This window comes from Chaetodon trifascialis, chromosome 8, assembly GCF_039877785.1.
Source record: "Chaetodon trifascialis isolate fChaTrf1 chromosome 8, fChaTrf1.hap1, whole genome shotgun sequence".
Lineage (NCBI taxonomy): Eukaryota > Metazoa > Chordata > Actinopteri > Chaetodontiformes > Chaetodontidae > Chaetodon > Chaetodon trifascialis.
In genome coordinates, this window is record NC_092063.1 from 6254349 (window position 1) to 6274918 (window position 20570).

General features: G+C 43.2%; 2 protein-coding genes across 3 annotated transcripts in view; both read left to right on the forward strand.

Moving 5' to 3' along the window:
- On the forward strand, positions 1 to 8340 carry nt5dc2 (5'-nucleotidase domain containing 2). Its single transcript, XM_070969303.1, has 14 exons — positions 1 to 467; positions 2386 to 2570; positions 2660 to 2734; positions 2836 to 2891; positions 3043 to 3136; positions 4010 to 4138; positions 4541 to 4601; positions 4684 to 4786; positions 4877 to 4978; positions 5110 to 5191; positions 5300 to 5386; positions 6617 to 6757; positions 7211 to 7275; positions 7732 to 8340. The coding sequence occupies exons 1-14, from the start codon at positions 32 to 34 to the stop codon at positions 7991 to 7993; spliced, it is 1878 nt and encodes a 625-aa protein (XP_070825404.1). The 5' UTR covers positions 1 to 31; the 3' UTR covers positions 7994 to 8340.
- Positions 8341 to 8578: 238 nt separating this feature from the next.
- Positions 8579 to 20570, forward strand: part of rap1gapa (RAP1 GTPase activating protein a) — a 55348-nt gene continuing 43356 nt past the window's right edge. Inside the window, exon 1 of one of the 2 annotated variants that reach the window (XM_070969292.1) lies at positions 8579 to 8656. The gene's annotated coding sequence lies outside the window, so the exon portion shown is untranslated. The remainder of the gene's footprint in view (positions 8657 to 20570) is intronic. The other variant, XM_070969297.1, reaches the window with a different exon arrangement.

Consider the following 20570-nt stretch of genomic DNA (forward strand, 5'->3'; position numbering starts at 1 on the left):
GTGGCCACGCTCAAGGCAGGGGTATGTTTTCATGTGCCAGCCTGCAGAGGCAGCAGTTTTGGGGTTTGTGTACATTGAAGCTACAAAAATGTCCTTTAAGACGGTGGGCGCAGCGCTAAGCCGCACCCTGTGGACTCGAGGAAACAGGACTCCTCCACTTGATCGATCCCCCAAAGTGAGCAGGCTTTCCACGTCATGCAGGCTGCCTGCAGAGAGAAAGCAGGGCCGCGAAAAAACAAAAGAGAAAAGTTGCGGATCGTGCTCGGACAGGCCCAGCGACGGCGCACCGTTGTCCGGAGAGCCTCCTCACAGATGCCCGGCAGGGGACAAGAAGAGACCCAAGGAGCCAGCGGGTGCCCCCGGTGTCACTGGTGTAAGGAGACGGTCATACACCTCCACAGCAGCCCCGGTGGACCAGAGGTCCTACCTGTGGGCTCGCTACAACGACACGAAGCGGCTCGTTCACGGTAAGCGGAGGGTCCCCCCTTTTCTCCACATGTAGCAGCGTTATAATTACCCACCCACGTCACCAGGGCTCCCTGCTCCCAACATCAGCGTCTGTGAGCCATCAGTGAAGACATTTTGTTTATTCGGAGCTTGTGTTTATCCTCTTTCCGAGCAGCCAAATCAGACAGATGACATATTAACGCTGTCGGTTCCTCCTTGTCAAACGCATTTTAAGCTAAAGTTAAAGGTTCGTTAGCCGAAACGTTGAGCCAGTTTTAAACAAAAGTCAGTAAGAAGTCATAAACAAGTCGAGTCCCGCAGTTCCTGTATTTGTCCGTTAAACGCCCAGACGTTAGCTAACAAAACCACCAGCTTAAAGAAGGTTTTATGTTACTTAAATGTCGCTGTTAGCAAATATGTTTAGCTAGCAGATAGTGGCAAACATGGTTGTTATGTGTAGGCATCCCATCATGCCATCACATTTGACGGACAGTTAAAGAGTTTTGACTGTCAGAGTCAGAAATATGCTAAATATGAATATATAAATCATAAAGGCCAAGCATGAAAAGTCAGGGACTTTAGTGGAAACTTTAAGTCTGATTAAACTTTATGACACCGTGAGGTGAAAGGGGGTCAGTTTGCTTCATTAAGACATGATGCTGCAACAGTTTGCAGTATTATTGCGGAAGAGGTATTAACATTGCAAGAAACAAATAACAAACTAAGTGACAATGCTTTTCTCATATATGTTTATACTGATACATGTAAAAACATTTTGTTGCAGCCTGTCAAGGTGGAGCTGGATTTGAGCTTCTTATCATTCAGTTGGAGTGTTTATAACAACACTGCATCAAACTTTAATACATGACCGTATTTAGTCATGTAAAATCTTAATCCGTATGCGACTGTAACTGGTTTACCTGTCAGGTAAATGTGGCGTAAGAGGAACAATGTTTGCATCTGAAGTGTGAAATGTGGAATATGCAAGTACAAGCACCTATAAGATGTGTCACAAGTGTGGTTTTTGCATAATTGCTCTTAATTACAATCCACATAGGAGCCAGATTATGTTTGTTTACTGTGTAGTCAGTGTACATTTCTTCTATAATATGTTTGCATAAAAGTTTTTCTCTCTGTAACTGATTCAGTAGCATGAATTCTGAACATAATGGCTTCTAGCTAAAGATGGTCATGCACTCTTAGAGTACTACTGATTTCTGAGATCTACTGCTTTGAAATGCGACTCAGCATTTCCAGTTGCAGAGCAACTGCAGGGACGGCCTCAGTGTCGGTGCATGCATGTCTGCTGCCCAGCTGCAGCCCTCAGTGAAATGTCCCAGGCCAGAGGGCCATGGCCCACTTTCTCCTATAGACTGACAGTGACGCAGGCCTGTGCTCATATTCCAGCCAGGGATTTGAGGCTGTCTCAGGAAGAGATTGTGTGTTTGTTTAATCTGTGCCCACGTGTTAGCTGCATGACTGTTGTACTTATCAAAATAGTGACCAGCAACACTGATAACTCAGTGAGAGTAACCTCCATTACAAGGAGTACTGAATGTTATGCTCGCATTCTGCGAGGAATTTAATTAAATACTTCTGTGAGGCTTTTCTTTTCGGAGTGGCTCGGTTGAAGAGGCGGTTGATGGTCTATAAGCACGCATTGTGCAACCACCAGTGAGCTCGGCAGCCTCACTAGTTTGAAAACAGCAGTGGAATTACTTCTTTCCTCTCTGCAGTAGTGCGTAATCAGCAGCTTTCATCATGAAAGAGAATATTGTAGGTTTGTTTGTGCTTTAAACTATGAATCGGACGTCGCAAATGTCTTAATCCTGCAATCCCTCAAATGAAACTGCTGACTCGTGTTTTGTTCCCGGTCATTGATTTGTGATTTAATCTGCACTTGTTTCATTTGACTGAGGGTTTCCCATCTGCTCTCAGATCTGATTCCTCCGGGTGCATGTAACCTCCTCAACTCCTCCACCATCTACGCCAACAATGAGGTCAGCCTGGCCGAGGTGGACATCTACGGCTTTGACTACGATTACACATTAGCTCTGTACTCAAATGCGCTCAACACCATGATCTACAATACGGCACGAGGCTTCCTAATTGAGCACTTTAAGGTCTGTTTCACTGTAGCTGCATTTATTATGTTGACATTAAAACCTTCGGGTTCAGGTTTATTTACCCAGTTTCTTCTCCTGCCTTTCAGTACCCTGCAGACATCCACAAATATGATTACATTCCTAACTTTGCCGCTCGGGGTCTTCACTATGACATCCAAAAGGTACATTCTTTTAAATCAGAAAAGTCCAGTTGCTGGAAGACAAATATTACATCTTTCTGTGTTGATAATATCAAGTGAAACTCTGTTTTTCCCCTCTGCAGGGCCTTCTAATGAAGATCGATGCATTCCATTACATTCAGCCGGGAACAGTGTATCGGTAAGAGGTCCATGCTGTGCTGAGTGTGTGTTGTGAAATAATAACACATTTAGGCAACACTGAAACGCAATTTAGAACAATCATGACTAACCTTTAAATGATTTAGATTGTTTTAGTTTCATGTGTTTTTAACTATATTTGACGTTCTCAGGGGCCTGAGTCCATTACCAGACGAGGAAGTCCTTCAGCTCTACGGGGGGACTTACCATGTCCCCCTGCAGCAAGACAGCGGCTTCTATGGAAAGGTGAGGAGGAGTCTTGTAGTGTACAGTGATATGAATACCACACAGAGAGCTGCCTGGCATTTATTACCGTTGTTGTACTTTCTGTTCAGATGTTTTCTGAATGTTTCTGTGGTATGTGTGTTTGGTTTGGCACAGATGGGAGAGCTCCTCTCAACTTCGTGTTCTCGGTACATCTGTTCTAATCTCATCTGGCCACTCTTGAACATGGATGTAGTTAAGGATTAAATCTGTGACTGTCCTCAGATATTTCAAGTGTGTGGCTTTGCGTGGCTTTACTCTTACATAAGTCCTGATGTTGAATTTTGTAATCGCGTTTGTTCCATTGCTGTCATTAATCAGCTGGAAGGCAGTGTTCTGGTCCCTGAAAGCTGACCAGACGAACTCTGTGTCCAGCAGAATAATTTGTTTTTGCGGGGGCATTTTAGAAGCTGCGCTCTATCAACCCTGAAAAATCTAAATCTCTATTGAGTCTGACAGTCGCAAAAGTTCGTCTGACCTGTTTGCCAATTAGGGGCAATTTGGACTCTGATGTTTTGAATCAGGCTCAAACAGGTTCAGTTCATCAGATCTTTTAAGTGCTTTCCTGCAGCAGAGAGTGTGCCCCTCCATCGTCGAATTCTCCTTGAAACAGTCCGAGCCAAAATAGTTTTGGTGTGACTCTTAATCTCATTTGGGGACTTGGCTCTGTTTTCAGGAGAGCCTCTTATTGAAGAGTGGTTTTAGTTGAAATGGTTCCAAATGTGATTAAGGAAGCCATCCAGCAGATCGTGGAGATACAATAACGTCAAATATACAAGGCCACAGACGTTCACTGCATCCCTCGCAAGCAAGCAGAAGTAAATATCAAACGGTGAAATCCGTTTTCTGTCACAGGGACCAAAGGTGAAGCAGTTCATGGACATCTTCTCCATCCCAGAGATGACTCTTCTGGCTGTGGCAAATGACTTTTTCATCAAAAACGACATTGAATACGACCCAGTTCACCTGTTCAAGGACGTCTCTGTGAGTGTGCCCGCTGAATCTCACGGTGTCAAATGTTACACCCTGTTTTTAAGTTGTGGCCTCACCCTGTGGCTCACACTGTTCGACACGCTGGTCTGTCGTAGCTGACCGTTTTCACATGCTGTGATTCTTCAGCTGGAATCTGCTGAGCTCAGGAAAAGTTTGCAATCGTGGGTAGAACAAAGAACAGCGTGTCTGCTATGTTACCAAGATATCTGCTTTGATTTGGAAAAAAAAAGCGAAATGTAAGGTTTCTTAAGCATTTTCATCAAATGGGCCGTTTCTTTTCTTCTTTTCTTTTCTTTTCTCGCTTCGTGCTATTCATGAGCAGAAAATACTCTTGCTAGAACTGTTGAGTAACACAGATCTGCTGCCTCTACGTAACACTCATTTAATCCTCAGGAAGCGATCGGCATGGTTCACCTCAAAGGCTGCATGTACAAATGGATCATGGAAGATCTCAGTAAGAAACCTTTTCCTCTTTTTGCATCATGCCAGCACATTGCAGCACATACAGTAACTTCCTGTCGTCCTTCTCTTCATAGATAAGTTCATTCTGAGGGGAGAAGAGACCGATGCTGTTTTGCATCAATTGGTCAGCCATGGAAAGAAACTTTTCCTCATCACCAACAGTCCCTTCAGCTTTGTGTAAGTGCTGGCTGTCTGTGGTCCATGTCTCTGTCTCTGAGTCATAACGAGGGGAAACTGTTGCAATCTGTTGGTTTTCCCTGTGCGCAGTGATAAAGGAATGACACACATGGTGGGCAAAAACTGGAGGGACTTCTTTGATGTCATCATCGTGCAGGCGGACAAACCTCACTTCTTCACGGATTGCATCAAGTGAGTGGATCAAAACGGCGAACAGAGCAATAATCACCTGACACAGAAGTGTTCACGTCGGTCAAAACACTCAATGCGTTTCTTTCTTCGGAGAGCGATCTCAGAAATGTAAACACTGTTACCTGTGACAGACCTTTCAGGCGGTTGGATGGTAACGGAGACCTTCAGTGGGAGAAGATCAACCGCTTGGAAAAAGGACAGATCTACAAACAGGTCTGTGTCACTTCAGGCTGCTCCGTATTGTGAACGTTGCATGTTTTTGCTTGTTGCATTCTGTGTCGTGATGCACTAAACAGAACGGCCTGTTGTTTGTGGTTTCAGGGAAACTTGTTCGACTTTCTCAGACTGACGGGCTGGCGAGGTTCCAAGGTTCTTTACTTTGGAGACCATCTTTACAGTGACTTGGCTGTAAGTGTCAAATCATTAAGGATCCGCCTAACGAGTGACTGTTATCACTGTGATTAAGATTTTTCTATGTTTTTAATCCGCATCCGAAATGTGCCATTTTTCAGGATTGCTGATACGACATTAATTGAACGATTACAAACAGTCGTAACTAAAATTCAGCATAACACACGACTTACACACACAGTCATGCAGATTCACACACCAGATGCCCGCTGTCTCTATGTGTTGCCTCATTCTGAACATTTCTGATGTGTCATTGAGATCAGGCCAGAGGGGATCGCACAATGAAAATTTTAAACACCAGATGGCAGAAACAGATGGCCTCATATTGTTAAAAAAATGTGGAGTTAATGGCCTGGATTACTGTGTAGAAGCTGTACGAACATGTTAACAGATATATATAGTACAAGAATGTAGTACTTTTGCATAAGATTTTAAAGTTCTCTGATTAGACACAGACAACGACTGCAAGGCAGTTTTATTTCTATAGCATCACACAGACAATTCAAAGTGCTTTACGTAAGGCGGAGAAATGCATTAGAGCAGCAGTGAAAACAGAACGCGGAGTAAAGAAAACGAGACTTAAAAAAATAGATGAAACAGGATAAAATACACATAAACAAAGTGCATGTGATAGATCAAAAATACAGTTACCGTGCCGTGACAGGAATAAGAAAATAACTGAAAGTGCGTTAGAGAAGCCGATCAATGAAAGGCAGAGGAGAGCAGATGTTTTTTTTAATTAGATTAGAAAATGGCTGAGGCTGGGCTGCCAGCTGGTTCCCTCTGTGTGCAGCAGAGTATCTCAAACTGTTCCGAGGTGTGACTCCACCACCTGACTGCGCCCTAAAGATCTGAGGGGTCCACTCAGTTTATATTCCTCAAGCACCTCAGAAATGTACTTTCCCTGAGGTTGGTAGGTGACTTTTCAATCAGCAGCAGCAGCACCATAAAACTGATTCTGTAACCTTCTGGAAGCCGCTGATTGACTCATAACACGAAGACATCCAGAACGGGTGAAACTGAAGGTGCCTGCTGACCAAACGTGTTCCTGCTGAGTGCGTTTGGTGTTTCTGCTCAGACACATTAAAAGATCAGTGGCTGTGGATTGAATTTCTCTCATGGGTAAAGATACTGCGTGCTAACCTTTGATAAAGCCTCGCAGGATACTACACCGCATGATTGTGCAAGGCTAAAGTTTGAACAAAACAATTTCGCTTGTTGTGGTAGGACCTCATGTTGCGACATGGCTGGCGTACAGCAGCTATTGTGCCTGAGCTGGAGCAGGAAACCAAAGTGGTGAGCACAGACCGGTATGCTCTGAACCTCACCTGGCTACAGGCTTTAACCGGCCTGATGGAGCGCCTGCAGGTAAGAAGTTAATCCCTGGGTTGTACGGATCTTTTTTTACTCATCATGTACAAGCACTGACACAATAAAAATGCAAGTCCCAGTCCTCAACAGCTCCAATCCAGTTGTGTGAAGGGTTACAGGAGGCAGATGTTGACATTTCATAGCCAGCAGTTACTCATGCTTGGTAAACCTCAAATTGCTAAATGACCTGACGGCAAACCACAATCTGTGCTGACGCTCGTTTCCAGCTATTTGTCATTGGTTCTTAACTGCTGTGATGACATATTAGCAGAAGAGGATGCCAAAAAATTGTCCAGTCACCAGGATACCTGATAGACAGGCCCAGGGTGTATTGTAATGTAGTGAGACGCTGAAATAAAGCACAAAAATGCAAGTTTTTCAGACCAAAGCAAACAGCCTGTGTGTGTGGTAGACCTTGATTTGTTCATAGTTTGGTCTTTATTATTCTAGACACATCGGGATCCAGAGTCTAAACAGGTTTTTCAGGAATGGCAGAATGAGAGAGAAGAACTCAGGTGAGAGCAGTAATCTTTTTCTTTCACTCTCATCTTTTGCACCACACAGTGAACCTTACTGTGAGTACACATATACCACGGTACACTGATTAAAGCAGTTCTGTGGTGCGTTCACTTTACTTGAGTATCTTCATGGTACTTTCTACTCATACTTGACAGCTTTTAAGAACCTGTTATTAGCATATAAAATATGATGCTGTTATACTGTAAATTAAACTACCAAACTTCATATAAGTTAGCTAATATAAGTCACATTAGCCCCACCTGATGCTTACTTGTTAATGCATCAAAAATAATAATTTGATGATATAAAATATGATGATACAAAGACTCTGACAGTGGAGTATTGCGATGTTACTCAGCAAGAAGGCCCGAATACTCCTTCCACCACTTTGGGTATGAATTCATACATGCTTAAAATCATGTTAACGCGTGCCTTACCCATTTATGTTGCAGGGTGATGACGAAGAACTTGTTCAATCCTCAATTCGGCAGCATCTTCAGAACATGTCACAACCCCACGTACTTCTCCAGGCGTCTGTGTCGTTTCTCAGACATCTACATGGCCTCCCTCAGCTGTCTGTTGAATTATGACCTCTCGTACACTTTCTACCCCCGCCGCACCCCTCTGCAGCACGAGGCTCCTCTGTGGATGGACCAGCTTTGCACAGGCTGCATGAAGACACCTCACCTGGAGGAGATGTCTCACATACGCTGAGAGCTGTGCTCTCGCAGTGACTGTTAGGATTTTATACTTTACATATGACAAAGAATGTCCGAGGATTTCTTTCATATAGCAGGATTTCTTTACAGAGAAGAAGATGCCGCACAACTCTCGTCCACAGGGCAAAGCTTGTTCTACACTGTGATCCCCTTCCCTGATGAAATCACTAGAGGGTGCTGTAGATTTAGCTGCTGTCCAGAGAGCACGCCGTTCAGTTTACCGTGTTGGGCTTCAGGATTGACAGACTCTTCATTTGCTCCTTGAATCAAAGTGATATGGAAATGCTGAACAGCACTGAGCTACCAATGCACAATAAGAACAAATAAATAAGTAAAATCTGATATCATTATGTGTTGATCTCTTATTAGTCTTCTTATATTAGTAACATCGTATTTTAATGTAATAATTGGTTAAAGTGTAGCAAATTATGTCAAATTTACTGAATTATGAGCAGAATTTGTACAGTATCGACACTAACGTGTATGTGATGAACTACATCTCTTGAATAGTGCATATAGAGCATCCTCTGTTTATTTGTCTTCCATTTATTTGATTGGTCGCTTGGTTTCTAGGCAGCGCAGCATCCATTCATCGCCACTGTACTCAGCATCCCAAACTCATTCACGTCCAGCCGCCTGCCTGAAGACAGCAGCAAAGGTACTGTGCTCTCTATACTCGAGGTTTGGAGGAGTGTTGTGAAGCGGTGTGCTTTGTGAACCGTCGCAGCAGCTGGGTTCAAACACCCGTGGAGCAGGTGCAGGTCTCGGTCAAGTTTAGCAGCGCTGTCCCGTGCAGGGATTATTGGTGCGGCTGCTACTTAGCATCACTCTGCGGCTCATATCGCCGCATGGACGTTAGTGCTAATGAAACCGTATGTTGTTGTGCTAATGGAGGCAGTTATCAAGTCAGTGACATCATTCATTAATTGTTGAGAGGTAGTCTTTCTCCTCTTTTCATGCCTGTCTTTTTTGTCGCAGTACCAGACTAAGATCTAAAAGTTTGCTTTCATGAGAGACGCCATTTAAAAAAAATAAAAATAATAAAAATAATAAAATTACACTTCTCGCCCGCTGACACCACGGTGACACCGCGAAGTTGTCTTTCAGACATTTAAACTGTGATAGTGTTCTTTTAAAAGATAAAATGTTTATTATTATTATTATTTATTTTTAATATAAATATTTCCTGAGGAGTATGGGTGGAAAAATATTATAATTTCTTCTTCTTCTTCTTCTTCTTCTTCTTCTTCTTCTTCTTCTTCGTGTCTTGACAAAGCTCTCATCGACATGTCGGGGTTAACGGTTCTCCTGTGTGATGACAGATGAGTTTGAGGTCTATAGTTTCTGAAAATTAAACGTCTTCACTAATAAATAAATAAATGAGACATCATGAAATATTTCCACTCATGAATAACTGTAGTAAAGAATCTATTAAATATTCAATAAATTAGTAAAATGTTTCATTCAGTGTAATTTCATAACTTTTATTTTTATTCAGTCTATTTAAAAAAAAAATGTCTAAAAGCTTTTTTTCAACAGTCTGTTTTGACTGCATAATGGCATTTTCAGCAGTGACTTCTTTTCTTTTCGTGTCACTTTTCCTGCAGCTCTGCCTTCTGTTTAGGGGGGTTGTGTAATTTAAACACCATATGACACCATTTGACCTTCAGGGACTAATTGCACCTCAACATTCCTGTTCAGGGTTTTTTTATATTTATGTGACATTTAACGACAGAATGGCATTTTCTCTCCGTTTTCCACCGGGGCTTGCGGGACTTCTGTTTCTGCAGTGGAGCGCTGTGTGTGGTCTGACCCTCCTGCACTGCATCTTTTTGCACATCACCACCTCTTCTGGCACTCTGCCTGCTGGCTGCATATTGCATTCAGTGTTGAATTCTCTTTGGGTGTGTTTTGGGGATGAAACACAGTCTTCACTGTGTTTGCGTAGCCTGTCTTGCTCCCTCCTCGGCAGATTTGAGAATCCTACCAAACTGATGGAATACTGATGTCATGTTTTGTTCTGTGAACTGGGAAAAATGAAAGTTTTTTCTCTGAATACCAACAAGGGTATTACATTAGCATCACAAAACATAGTATTTTAGGTTGCGTAGGTGAGACTGTGTTAGGAAAAGTGAAGATTTAGAGCTGGAAGGAATGATCCGATACCAGATTTCTTATGTTAGACAGTAGAAATGAGATCCATCTCATTTGCTGATTATTTGTGACTGGCAGTTGAAAGGGATGCTTCATTGTGAGGTCAGGAAGAGAGAGGCCATCAGTTCAGTTTTTGTCCTTTTTTGTGTTGCAATATATCAGCATGAGATGCGTTTGTCTGATACAAGCATCCTGTTTTAAACCAGTGCCAGTGCTGCTATCAGGCCGTATTGATTTCTTTTGGCTGGTGATCATTTATTTAGAATCATCTTGAACTGAAACACGCCACAAAGACAAGTGCTAGCGGAGCTGTTTTTCCTAAGATGTCTGTTTTTTTAAGCGCTTCATGTGGTCTTCGGTGGTGCATCTGTGTATCTGCAGGGCTGGCTGGTGTTTCAGTCTATTTCATGGCCGTCTGCCTTCAGTGAATCAACCTGCACCTGAGCAGCAGAAGCTTCCAGCACCAACTCTTTTTTCATATCTGCTGACCTCTTTTAAATGCATTAATGTGTTGGCAAGAAACTCTCAAATTACTGAAAAACAAGTGACTGAATAAATTCAACAAATCCAGTTTTTATTTGAAGTTTATGACAGTCCCTGATATGAGATGATTGCACAGATTTTAGTCTTCTAAAATCAGCCGCTCCTTCGCCGGAGGGCTTTACCCACCCTGTCCTTGGACTCCTTCATCCTCCAGTGCCTCCATCCCGGATTTCTCTCGCTACATTTGCAGTCCCATTCCTTCATCCTCTCCCTTTTATCTTTCAATCCCTCCACTTTTCTCTTTTCCATCTCCCCTCATTTCCAAGTCTCTCCATCCTTTTCCATGCACAACCCTCCCTTCCTCCATATCTTCATGCTTCCAGTTGAGTGGCTGTCTGTCACTGTGCTGGCCATGGGAGGCTGTGCATTCACTGGTTTGTGCGCGTTGGCAGCCAGTCCCTCCACACAGCAGCCTCTATTCTATTATTTAATGTAATGGGACCTTTACTTTTCCAGCTGAGCAGCATTAGGGTCTCTGCTCGGTGCAGGAAGACTTCCCGGCTGCAGATGATATTCCTTCATGTGCCTTGAAACTAAAACAATAGAAGCCCCGCAGAGAAAACACAGACTTGCATTGTTTAGCTGTATTATCATTCTTGTTCTTCTGCAAGAGCGTTATAAAACCACAACGCCTTTGTTAATTCATGAGGTTTGAACCCCTTTTGGCCGACCAACAAAGAAAAAGCAGATGGGCTCGGCTCGGTGGGATTGGAAATCTTAGATTCGCCCATAACACAACGAGTGTGGGACGATGAGCAGTGGAGAGACGCCTCAAGGCAGCAACTAATTGGCCCGTGCCAGTGTCCTGGAGAGGGGCAGTTTGAATTCACTGTTGTGTCATCATTTATCAGATCTCACATGATAAGCAATTAGGCTATAATGACTACGGTTAGATCACCATTAGCCCAAATTGTTTTTGTAGCTACTCTGACTTCAGGCTGATGTTAATTTAACATCCTGTCACACTGGAGTGGCGGTGATCATGCAGTTATGAGATATACAGTGTGGATTTTACACTGGGAGGTTAAATCTTTCATCATTTGTATTGTCCTGATATCACATTGCAACAATGACAACTACAAGAAAATCTAATAAGTGCGTTTTAGGACGTATGTAAGGTGCTTAAAAGCACATTGTGTGAATGGCGAACAAAATGATTTAAAGGGCCAGTATGTAGGATTTAGTGGCCTCTAGTGGTGAGGTTTCAGACAGTGGCCTTCAGGTAACATAAAAACACAAAGCCCCTCTTTAGAGCCATGGTTGGTTTGTCCATTGTGGGCTACTGTAGAAACATAACGGTGCAGATTATTTCAGTCTTCAGTCCCATCTCACATTGACTTAAATGACATCACTTGAGGCGGTCTGAGACTTTGCAAAGCTCCTTCTGGAACCACAAAAGGCTTTAAACAACTTGTCTCATGTGTAGTGAAACGCCCGGCACCTGCAAACAGACATCAGTGCGTAAAAATTGGAGTTCCACTTTAAGACAGTTTTAAGAAAAGACCCGAGCTTCAGTTCCATGTTGATATGTTCATCTCCTCACCCTCTCTACAGCTGTTTACCTGCTTTTATTATGAAGATTTATGATGGCCACACTGTGCTGAAATGCTGCCACGAGACGGGTAACCGAAACAGACAAGACCATATCTCTATTTAACGTCACTTCACTGGATGACTCTGCTCAGATTTGAATTGATTGCTTCCACTTTCATGGGCGAGTCCATGACAGTCTATCTGAGCTCCTAATCCCGCATCCTCTGACTCAGGCATGCAATTATCCTGAAAATGTGGTAAATATTGCAGTCTATGGTCCTATTGCATCTCTGTTTCTCCCAGCTGTTTTGCTCCTGTGACTTGGACCTTAATCTTCAGCCTTATTAAAGACAGAACCCTGCAGTTTCTCCATTCATGAGCCTCGACTGTATATTCCAGAAACCAAGCCTCTGAACTTCAGTCAATTTCCACACGAGCTTTGCCAGATTTTACATGGATTATTTATATGCTGGTTTATGCGAGGCCACTGGCTGTTCCCGAAACGCTCCTCTCCACCCATCATCATACATGTAAGATGCCCCCGTGGCACTGTGTCAAACATGCAAGTCTGTGAAGATGCGCCCTGTCAGCGGTGCAATTTACTCTCTCCTGCACTCTCGCCGTCCTCCTGCTGTAGTTTGATGTCTAATATATTATTGAGCCCTTTTGTAAATTACAGCCCTGTCTGTGATGTCTGAAATACAAGCCTGTGCTGTAATTAACATAGTCAGTGGGTCACGGATGAGAAGCTGCATGAAATGAAGGCTCATTGTGTCGCTGTGAAGCCGGAGAAACCTGAGTGATGGAAACACGGAGAGTGATATTTTTAATGAGATTCTGCTCATTAATTAATTTCTAATCACACAGTCATACCTCTCTTATATTTTTAAGTCACTGTGTTGTGTTTTCTTATGCGGTACCTTAATTATAGAGCCACAGGCGCAACTAAACAAACAACATTTAAAGCCTCATGTTGATACTTAAAGGTCTTTTTTTAGAAACTGGATGCATCATTTTCCTCCCTGCTGAATTATTCATCTGCACTCTGTATTTGTGTGCATTCTCTGCTCAGAGGAGGATGTCAGCTGGACCATTGCAAACAGCTTATTAGAGCGAAAGTGTACTGTCTCTTTGATGGGCTTTGAATGAGTCACCCACTCTCTGCCTCTGTCTCCGTGAGGCCTCTGTGTTTGTTCTTGATTTGCAGCACAAGTTGCCTTTGCACAAGTGTCCATTCACTAGTTTCAATACCTACCAGCATCTGTAGGCATAAAAGCGTCCTTGTCGTAGGTGTCGTAACTTGACACTGTGACTTTTTTCTTTTATTTTCTTCTCTGTGGAAAAATCGTCCTCTCTGAAAAGTCCATCCTCATCAGTTGATCCTGAAAAACAACCGTTACTGAAAAGATCTTTTCAACGAGCCGCAGCTCTTCGCTTGACGGAGTCACTCCACAGTGGTCCATTAATCAGGTGTGTTTGATGCATTATGATATCATTGTGACTATTTTATGGTGTGTAAGTTACAAGCCAGAGAAGCATTCATATAAAGCAGTGTTTCTCAACTCCAGTCCTCGGGCCCCCTGCCCTGCATGTTTTAGATGTTCCCTCCTCCAACACACCTGATTCAAATGATCGGCTCGTCATCAAGCTCTGCAGCGGCCTGATGACGAGCCGCTCGTTTGAATCAGGTGTGTTGGAGCAGGAAACATCTAAAACATGCAGGGCAGGGGGGCCCGAGGACCAGAGTTGAGAAACACTGATATAAAGGGAGTTACCACACCATAACATTTAACAGCCATATTTTAAAATTCAGGGCATGTAGCTGAGCTCTATAAAAGTCAGCATACGATGCTGCAGTGTTGCTGCTGTAAAAGACTTATATGAGCATGATATTGGATTGATCCTCCTTGCTCGCTCTCTTTAGTTTTCTTTAGCTCTTTAGACAAAAAAAAAAATCACTCTTTCACTCGGAAATCATTACAAACATGGCTGCCAGTGTGACTTCACACCATGCTGATTAAGCCTATCACTGACAGGTCAATCTCTCTATTTTGCAGTATACCTGAGTTTTAATGCAGGTGTCTGGCACCCCGGTAGTGACGCATTTACCTCATCCAGCAATGATTGGTTAGCCGGAGCTGAAGCAGGGGCCAACCGTAGCAAAGGAGTAGGCTACAGCAGGCTGGAGACAGAGCTTTTTTTTGTTCATCCAATCATAGCGAGCACTTCTTGATGTCAAACCCATGAAGGTTAGGGTTAGGGTAAGGGGCTGAGGTGGCCTTTAAAGGGTTCACTAAGACTGGATAGTTCCATCATCATCCTAGAAAAAAAAAAATACAGCAGCTAGGCAGATGGCAGAGCCTGTGGCCATCATACGCATGTTGACAGTGTTTGTGTAATTACCCTCACTGCCAGAAGGGGGAGACAAAAGTTCCACACGAAAAAGTATTAGATTTCAGCCGTTCATCAGGCACCAATCCGCTAAAAGCTCTCTTTTTGATACAGAAGGAGATTTATGGTTGCAAACCACATCACATGTAGCGCATAAGGCGAGCTACGTGAGGGGATCCTACAGCTCACTGCAACTTAGCATTCAGTCATCGTGTGCAACAAATGGTCCTGCACCGTGACGGAAAGGTTCCTGTCGATGAAGCACGAAGTCAACAGAAACTCTACATGCTGTTCCTCTCTGCAACGATTTCACATTGTTTCTTTTCAACTTGCGTGGAAACCTGTCACACACAGTGTCGCAGGTCTGGATTAGCTTGGTATGAAGGTTGCCTCTACTGCGACGCAGTGAGCGCATTTCCTGACTCAACACTCCCGCCCTGCCTGCAATCACAGTCTGCTGCTTTCTGGGTGACACATGCAGACCTTTGCTGCTATTTTCAAACACACCTGCTGTTCCCTTGCAGAGGCTCTGACCCCGCACACACACACACACACACACACACACACACACACACACACACACACACACACACTTCACACCGTTAGGTCTAAATCTGGCTGATGATAAAAAAAAGTCATGTCAAACCTGACAGCAGATATGAGCGTTAGAGGGCTGAACTAACCTAACAAGATGCTTTAAGATCTTCTCTTGAAGGCTTGATGTGGTTTTATCTTCGACCTTGCAATCTTCTCCCGAACTCCTGAAATGTGCCCGACCTAGACACTGCAAAAAAAAAAAAAAAAATCATGTATGGAAGGAGCAAAAATGTATGTTCAGTAATTTAAATAAGCATATTCATGACATAAATGCCCTCTGTCTCCCAGCAATAGTCACATAACATGAATTGCTTTGAAATTTTAAATCGAGTAATGTAGACCTACAGTAGCAGCTGAAATACACAGTAAAATAATGCTGCTACAGTCCAGGAGGCAGATATCCAAGCTTAAAAATGAAATGTTATTAAACTTTAAGTTAATATGCAAGACCACCACCACCATGAAATATCTGCATCAGAAGCTTATTGTTAGGAATAAATTACCACATTTATGTTGCTATCAAAATCCCTTTTTAATTATTGGTCCCTCTTAGGAAGCTTAAAAGTTCCAAAATACAAACTTAATGTGAATTTCAGCTTTCCCTCACTTTTATCAATGTAGGAGTTGATCTGCTTAAGTTATTAAGCAAATTAGAAGACAGTAGGACTTATCCTGGAGTAAATGCACTTGTTTTTATTTTGTCAGGAGAGGGCACTGTTACTCTGCATGCTCCTGATCATCGCTCCCGATTCAGCCAGGAATGCAGACTTTAAAAACATCCACTTTCTTAACCAGCTTTCTTACTGACCTTTGCAGCGCAAACGTTTCTGGAATATGGTCAATACTGCGATCGTGGTCAGTGGAAATGAAAGCCATCAGATGTGCGATTCCCACCGTGAGCTGAAAGTAAGGGATTAAAACTTGCCCTCTAGCTTTTTGGCATTTCTCCACCGGCTGAGGGATTTAAAGTTGAGTCTGTCTCTAGTGTGGCGAGTCATCTATTGATCACCTGGCATGAAGACAAAGTCTGTCTCAGTCGCCGGGAACCATCCGTCACAGAGCTGCCTGTGTGCTGAGGATCCATTATAACTGAAACAGATATTTCTCTGCAGCAAAGATCAATGAGCAACATGTCCCTGTAGCTGTTTCCCTCATCCTGCATCGGATCATAATTGTCTGAAGAAGATGGAGCGCTACCATGCATTGATTTGAGGCTAATGCTCTCAGGAAGTCCTCATTGAGTCCCCGTTATTATTAAGTTATTGCTAAGCGCTTAGAAAATTCAAGATGATGACATTTGTAATTCAAAAATGAGGAAGAAATGCGTAATCACTCTTGTCACCCACTGATTATAGCCAGTGAAATGGAAAGAATGGCAACAATATAGGCAGAGGATAATTGCATTCAGGCCTCAGCAGAGCGGGATATAAAGTGGGATCGGCCTCCATTCAATCACGCTGCAACAACACCTCTTTTCTTCTGCTGTGTCCGCCATAATATCCTGGCCCTCTAATGAGACGCTATGAAAGGCCACAGTGTGCGCGTGAGGCTGTTTGTGGCGGCTCCCAGGGGCCAGAGGGGTCACGTGACCTCAATGGGAGGAGGACGGTTCAGTGGGCTCCCCCCATTCCTCCCAGTCGGACAGTCAACAGCCCGTACTGTAGCTTGTTTTCAGCCGCGTTATTTTTGTCCGCTCTCCAAGTGTGAGGATGTGAAACTGAAGTAAATTCTGCATAAAGTGAAGAAGAAGTGAGTTCGGGGGCTGAATCACAAAGCAGACGTGATATTAAACGTCCCTTCTGTTCCTTTGAAGTGACAGTAAAGTAACGTTGAGGCCTTCCTCTGTTCAGTGTGACTTGAACCAGCGTAAACTAACAAATCGCTATAGCTCTAAATAATTACATCTGCCGTGGCTTCAGCCATGTTTGTGCTCAGTCAGCTGCTGAATTTTGGAAAGTGTAATGAAAAAGAAATGCTGGCAGAGATAAGGCTCAGCTTATTTCCTCACGCTTCAAAGCACAATTGCCCTTTGAATATTCACCCCCTTCAAATATTTGTATGGCACCCCTTCCTCTGCAAACTCACCCTCTCCAAATAACTGAGCGCATGTGTGCTCCTTGTTCGGCCAAGTATCTGGAAAATATTTAGAATATATACACCGGCCATAGGCAGTGTGTTCATGACGATACAGTATAAATATTGTGGGACGATTAACCTCGTTCTTTAAGGGGCTGCTCGCCACCTCAGCTCCTACTTTTTTAGAGTAGAGGTCCTCTTCAAGCAAAAACATTGACTGGCCGACCCCCCAAATGTTGCTAATTATAACAAGCTCTGCTATGTAAAAGTCACTGATCATTTAAAAAATAAGTATGCCTTTAAATAAATTTGATTTTTGGTCACATTTTGACACTTAAATCAAGGATTTAGCCATTTTTAGCAAGTAGTTGTGCAGTTAGATTTGGTGGTAAAGGCTCTGCTGTGTGAGGGAGTTATCAATACATCTGAACAGCAAGAAGGATTCTGCTGAGGGACCTAATCCCCCAAAATAAAATTACTGCTCCCCGCCTAATAAGTATTAGCAGGGAGAGCGTTGGACCACCACAACATGGGTCCCTTACAGAGTGGCCGTCGTCTGACAGCAAACACGGAAAGCTCAGCTTCGGTCCTGCTATCTGAAGATAAGGCTGTTTGACAACCAGCTGACCGCCGCAGATAGCGAGCAGCAGAAGAGGCGAAGCACAGCGTGATTATTTAGTCCTTAATCAAACACCTGCACGAATGTGACTGGAAGTTACGAGGCACACAGCCGTGAATGAGCCAATCAAACACGGTGATGCAGATCGGCCAATACAAGCACAGCTTCAGTGGTCTGCCTGAACTAATACTGCGCCTCATTTCTGTCATAGTTTTTATCATCTATTTTAAAAAAAAGTCTGACACTGATCGTGGCTTTGGTACCAGGAAGTCATAAGTTCTTCTGCATTAATGGATGATTCATGGCCGGATGAGGCTGTGATGAGGCAGATAACATCTTCAGGTGCTGTTTATGAGAAACTTAACTCTCAGAAACTGAGCGGTTTTTGTTGACAGTAACCAAACAAACCACCAAACGTAGTCAGAGTCTAATTCACATGTCGCTGATTGGTTGATTGAAGTAAATGACATCACCTTTTTCTCAAGTCCCGCCCACTTCACACTGGTGTGAACAGCACAGAGAAAAACAGAAATACAGAAAATACCAACGCTCATAGTAAGAAGCTGGTTAGACGCCTCTCAGGTTGTCCACTTTGGATCTTCTTTTCCAATTTCCAGGTTAAAAACTAAGGATTACCAGTCTTTGCTGCACTGACTTCATGGCTCACTTTTATTTTCCTCTCTCTAGGAACCACTTTGTGCACCTTGCGTGAAAACTACAAACTAAATCAAATTGTTTTGTCGTTATAAAGGCCGTTAGAATAAACCGTGAAGCTTACATTAGAGAAAAACTAAAATATTGATGAGAATAAACACGGGCTATAAAGCTCAATTGCTCTGTAGTTTTCTATTGGAGTAATACTTTTGTTGAGCCAGAGCTTCGCCCCGGACCCTGCCGCTTTGTCGCAGCGTTGATTTATGATGTTTGTCCAGCCTCAAACACATTAAACCCCCACACAGAAAATTAGATTTCTTTTTAAAAGCGCCGAAATGATAAATTACGATGCACCTCCTTAACAAAGGCCTTTGCACGAGCTGCCCGTTCAGTCGGCGTCTGCGTCGACGGGCACGGCGCTCATTTATTCCACGGGAGCAAATTTCCTGCCCCGTGAAAGCAGAGCCGGGGATGAATGAATGATCTTTGCTCCTCACACACACACACACACACACACACACACACACACACACACACACACACACACACACACACACCAATTCTAGCTCCATAACTGCCCACCTGCCGCTACCCCTCCACACTGGAAATGAATAACAAATTAATATCAATGATAATTAGATTTATTGAGTTCACGGGACAGTCACCACCCATTCACAGACTCAAGTGGGAAGAGAAATCCCACATTTGTTTGCACCTTTAGCAATAACGACATTTATGGTTGCTGGTTAATTAAGTAACGATCATTGGAATTTCAGGATTACGACGCTGTTTTACTGTTATATAAAACAGAGGCCGGAGAGAAGACTGGGTTGGTGGTTTGTCTATGTTGCTGTATCAATGGTTTCTGTTAGTCTGACGACATGGATATCGGGCAGGGAAGTCCATTTCTTTTGTCCTCTTGAGGGTCTTCCTGCCTGTCCACTTCCTTTAGGACAAAAGAGGAGCTGGAGCTGCTCCTCTGTCCCTGAGGTGATGTGATTAAAGGCTCTCTGTCTGGGTTGCACCCATTCAAATGCCTCGCACACGCCAGAGCTGCTTTAGTTAATTGAATTGTCAGGAAGGCAGACAAGACTGAAGGTAGCACTAAGACGGACGCGCTGAATCGATAGAGTGGCACTTAAATAAAGTTGGGCAGCGGCTGTGCCAACGGTGAAGAGCCGGCTGTTTGCTGGGATCGAGGCAGTGGTTTCTGATTTTTAAGCTAATTAAAAGTAACTGAGCTGATGGTTTGGTTGAAGCTTTCTTCTCATGTTTCAGAAGACATAAACAGTTGTGGCATTTTAAACGTGGTCACAAACAGAAACAACCCTAGAACAGCAACTTCACATCGCAGCTCACGTACTTAATAGTTGAGTATGGATTCTAGCTGACCACCATGTGCTGTGTTGTGGTGTTATTTATTGGAAGATGTGTTTTGTACTCTCTTTATATTTATTGTGTTATTTATGTGAATTTAAGATATGTTGGTGTATCAGGGTGTTAGGCTTTTTAACAATTAGCCAGGAACAACAGATAATGGCAAACTCCATGTTATTTGCGGTTCCTTTTCCTTTTGATCAATAAGCATCGCCACATGACTTCATAAAATGGATAAAACACGAGAGGACAATCAGTGAGCAAGAGTCTAAAGCCGTGCTAGCAGCTCTGTAAGCTAATTCCTTAGCATGCTGCTGATTCTTAACTGGTAATATTATGGCCACTGTCCTAGGTTAGCATACTAACATTCGCTAATTAGCATAAAACACAAAGTATAGAGGAGGCTGGACAGATTGGACAAATATAAAATTTGACTTTGGTTTCGCTAGAGCTCATAAAATTCATCCTGCGCGGAACATCAGCTTGTGTATGAGGCATTTCACTCAAGACCACAAATGTCAACTTCATGGTGTCACTAGAGGAAAAGTCAAGGTTCAGGCTTTGTCCTCTGGGAACCATGAATGTCTGCAAACTTCATGGACTTCATGGCAAACTTCGTTTTTGAGAT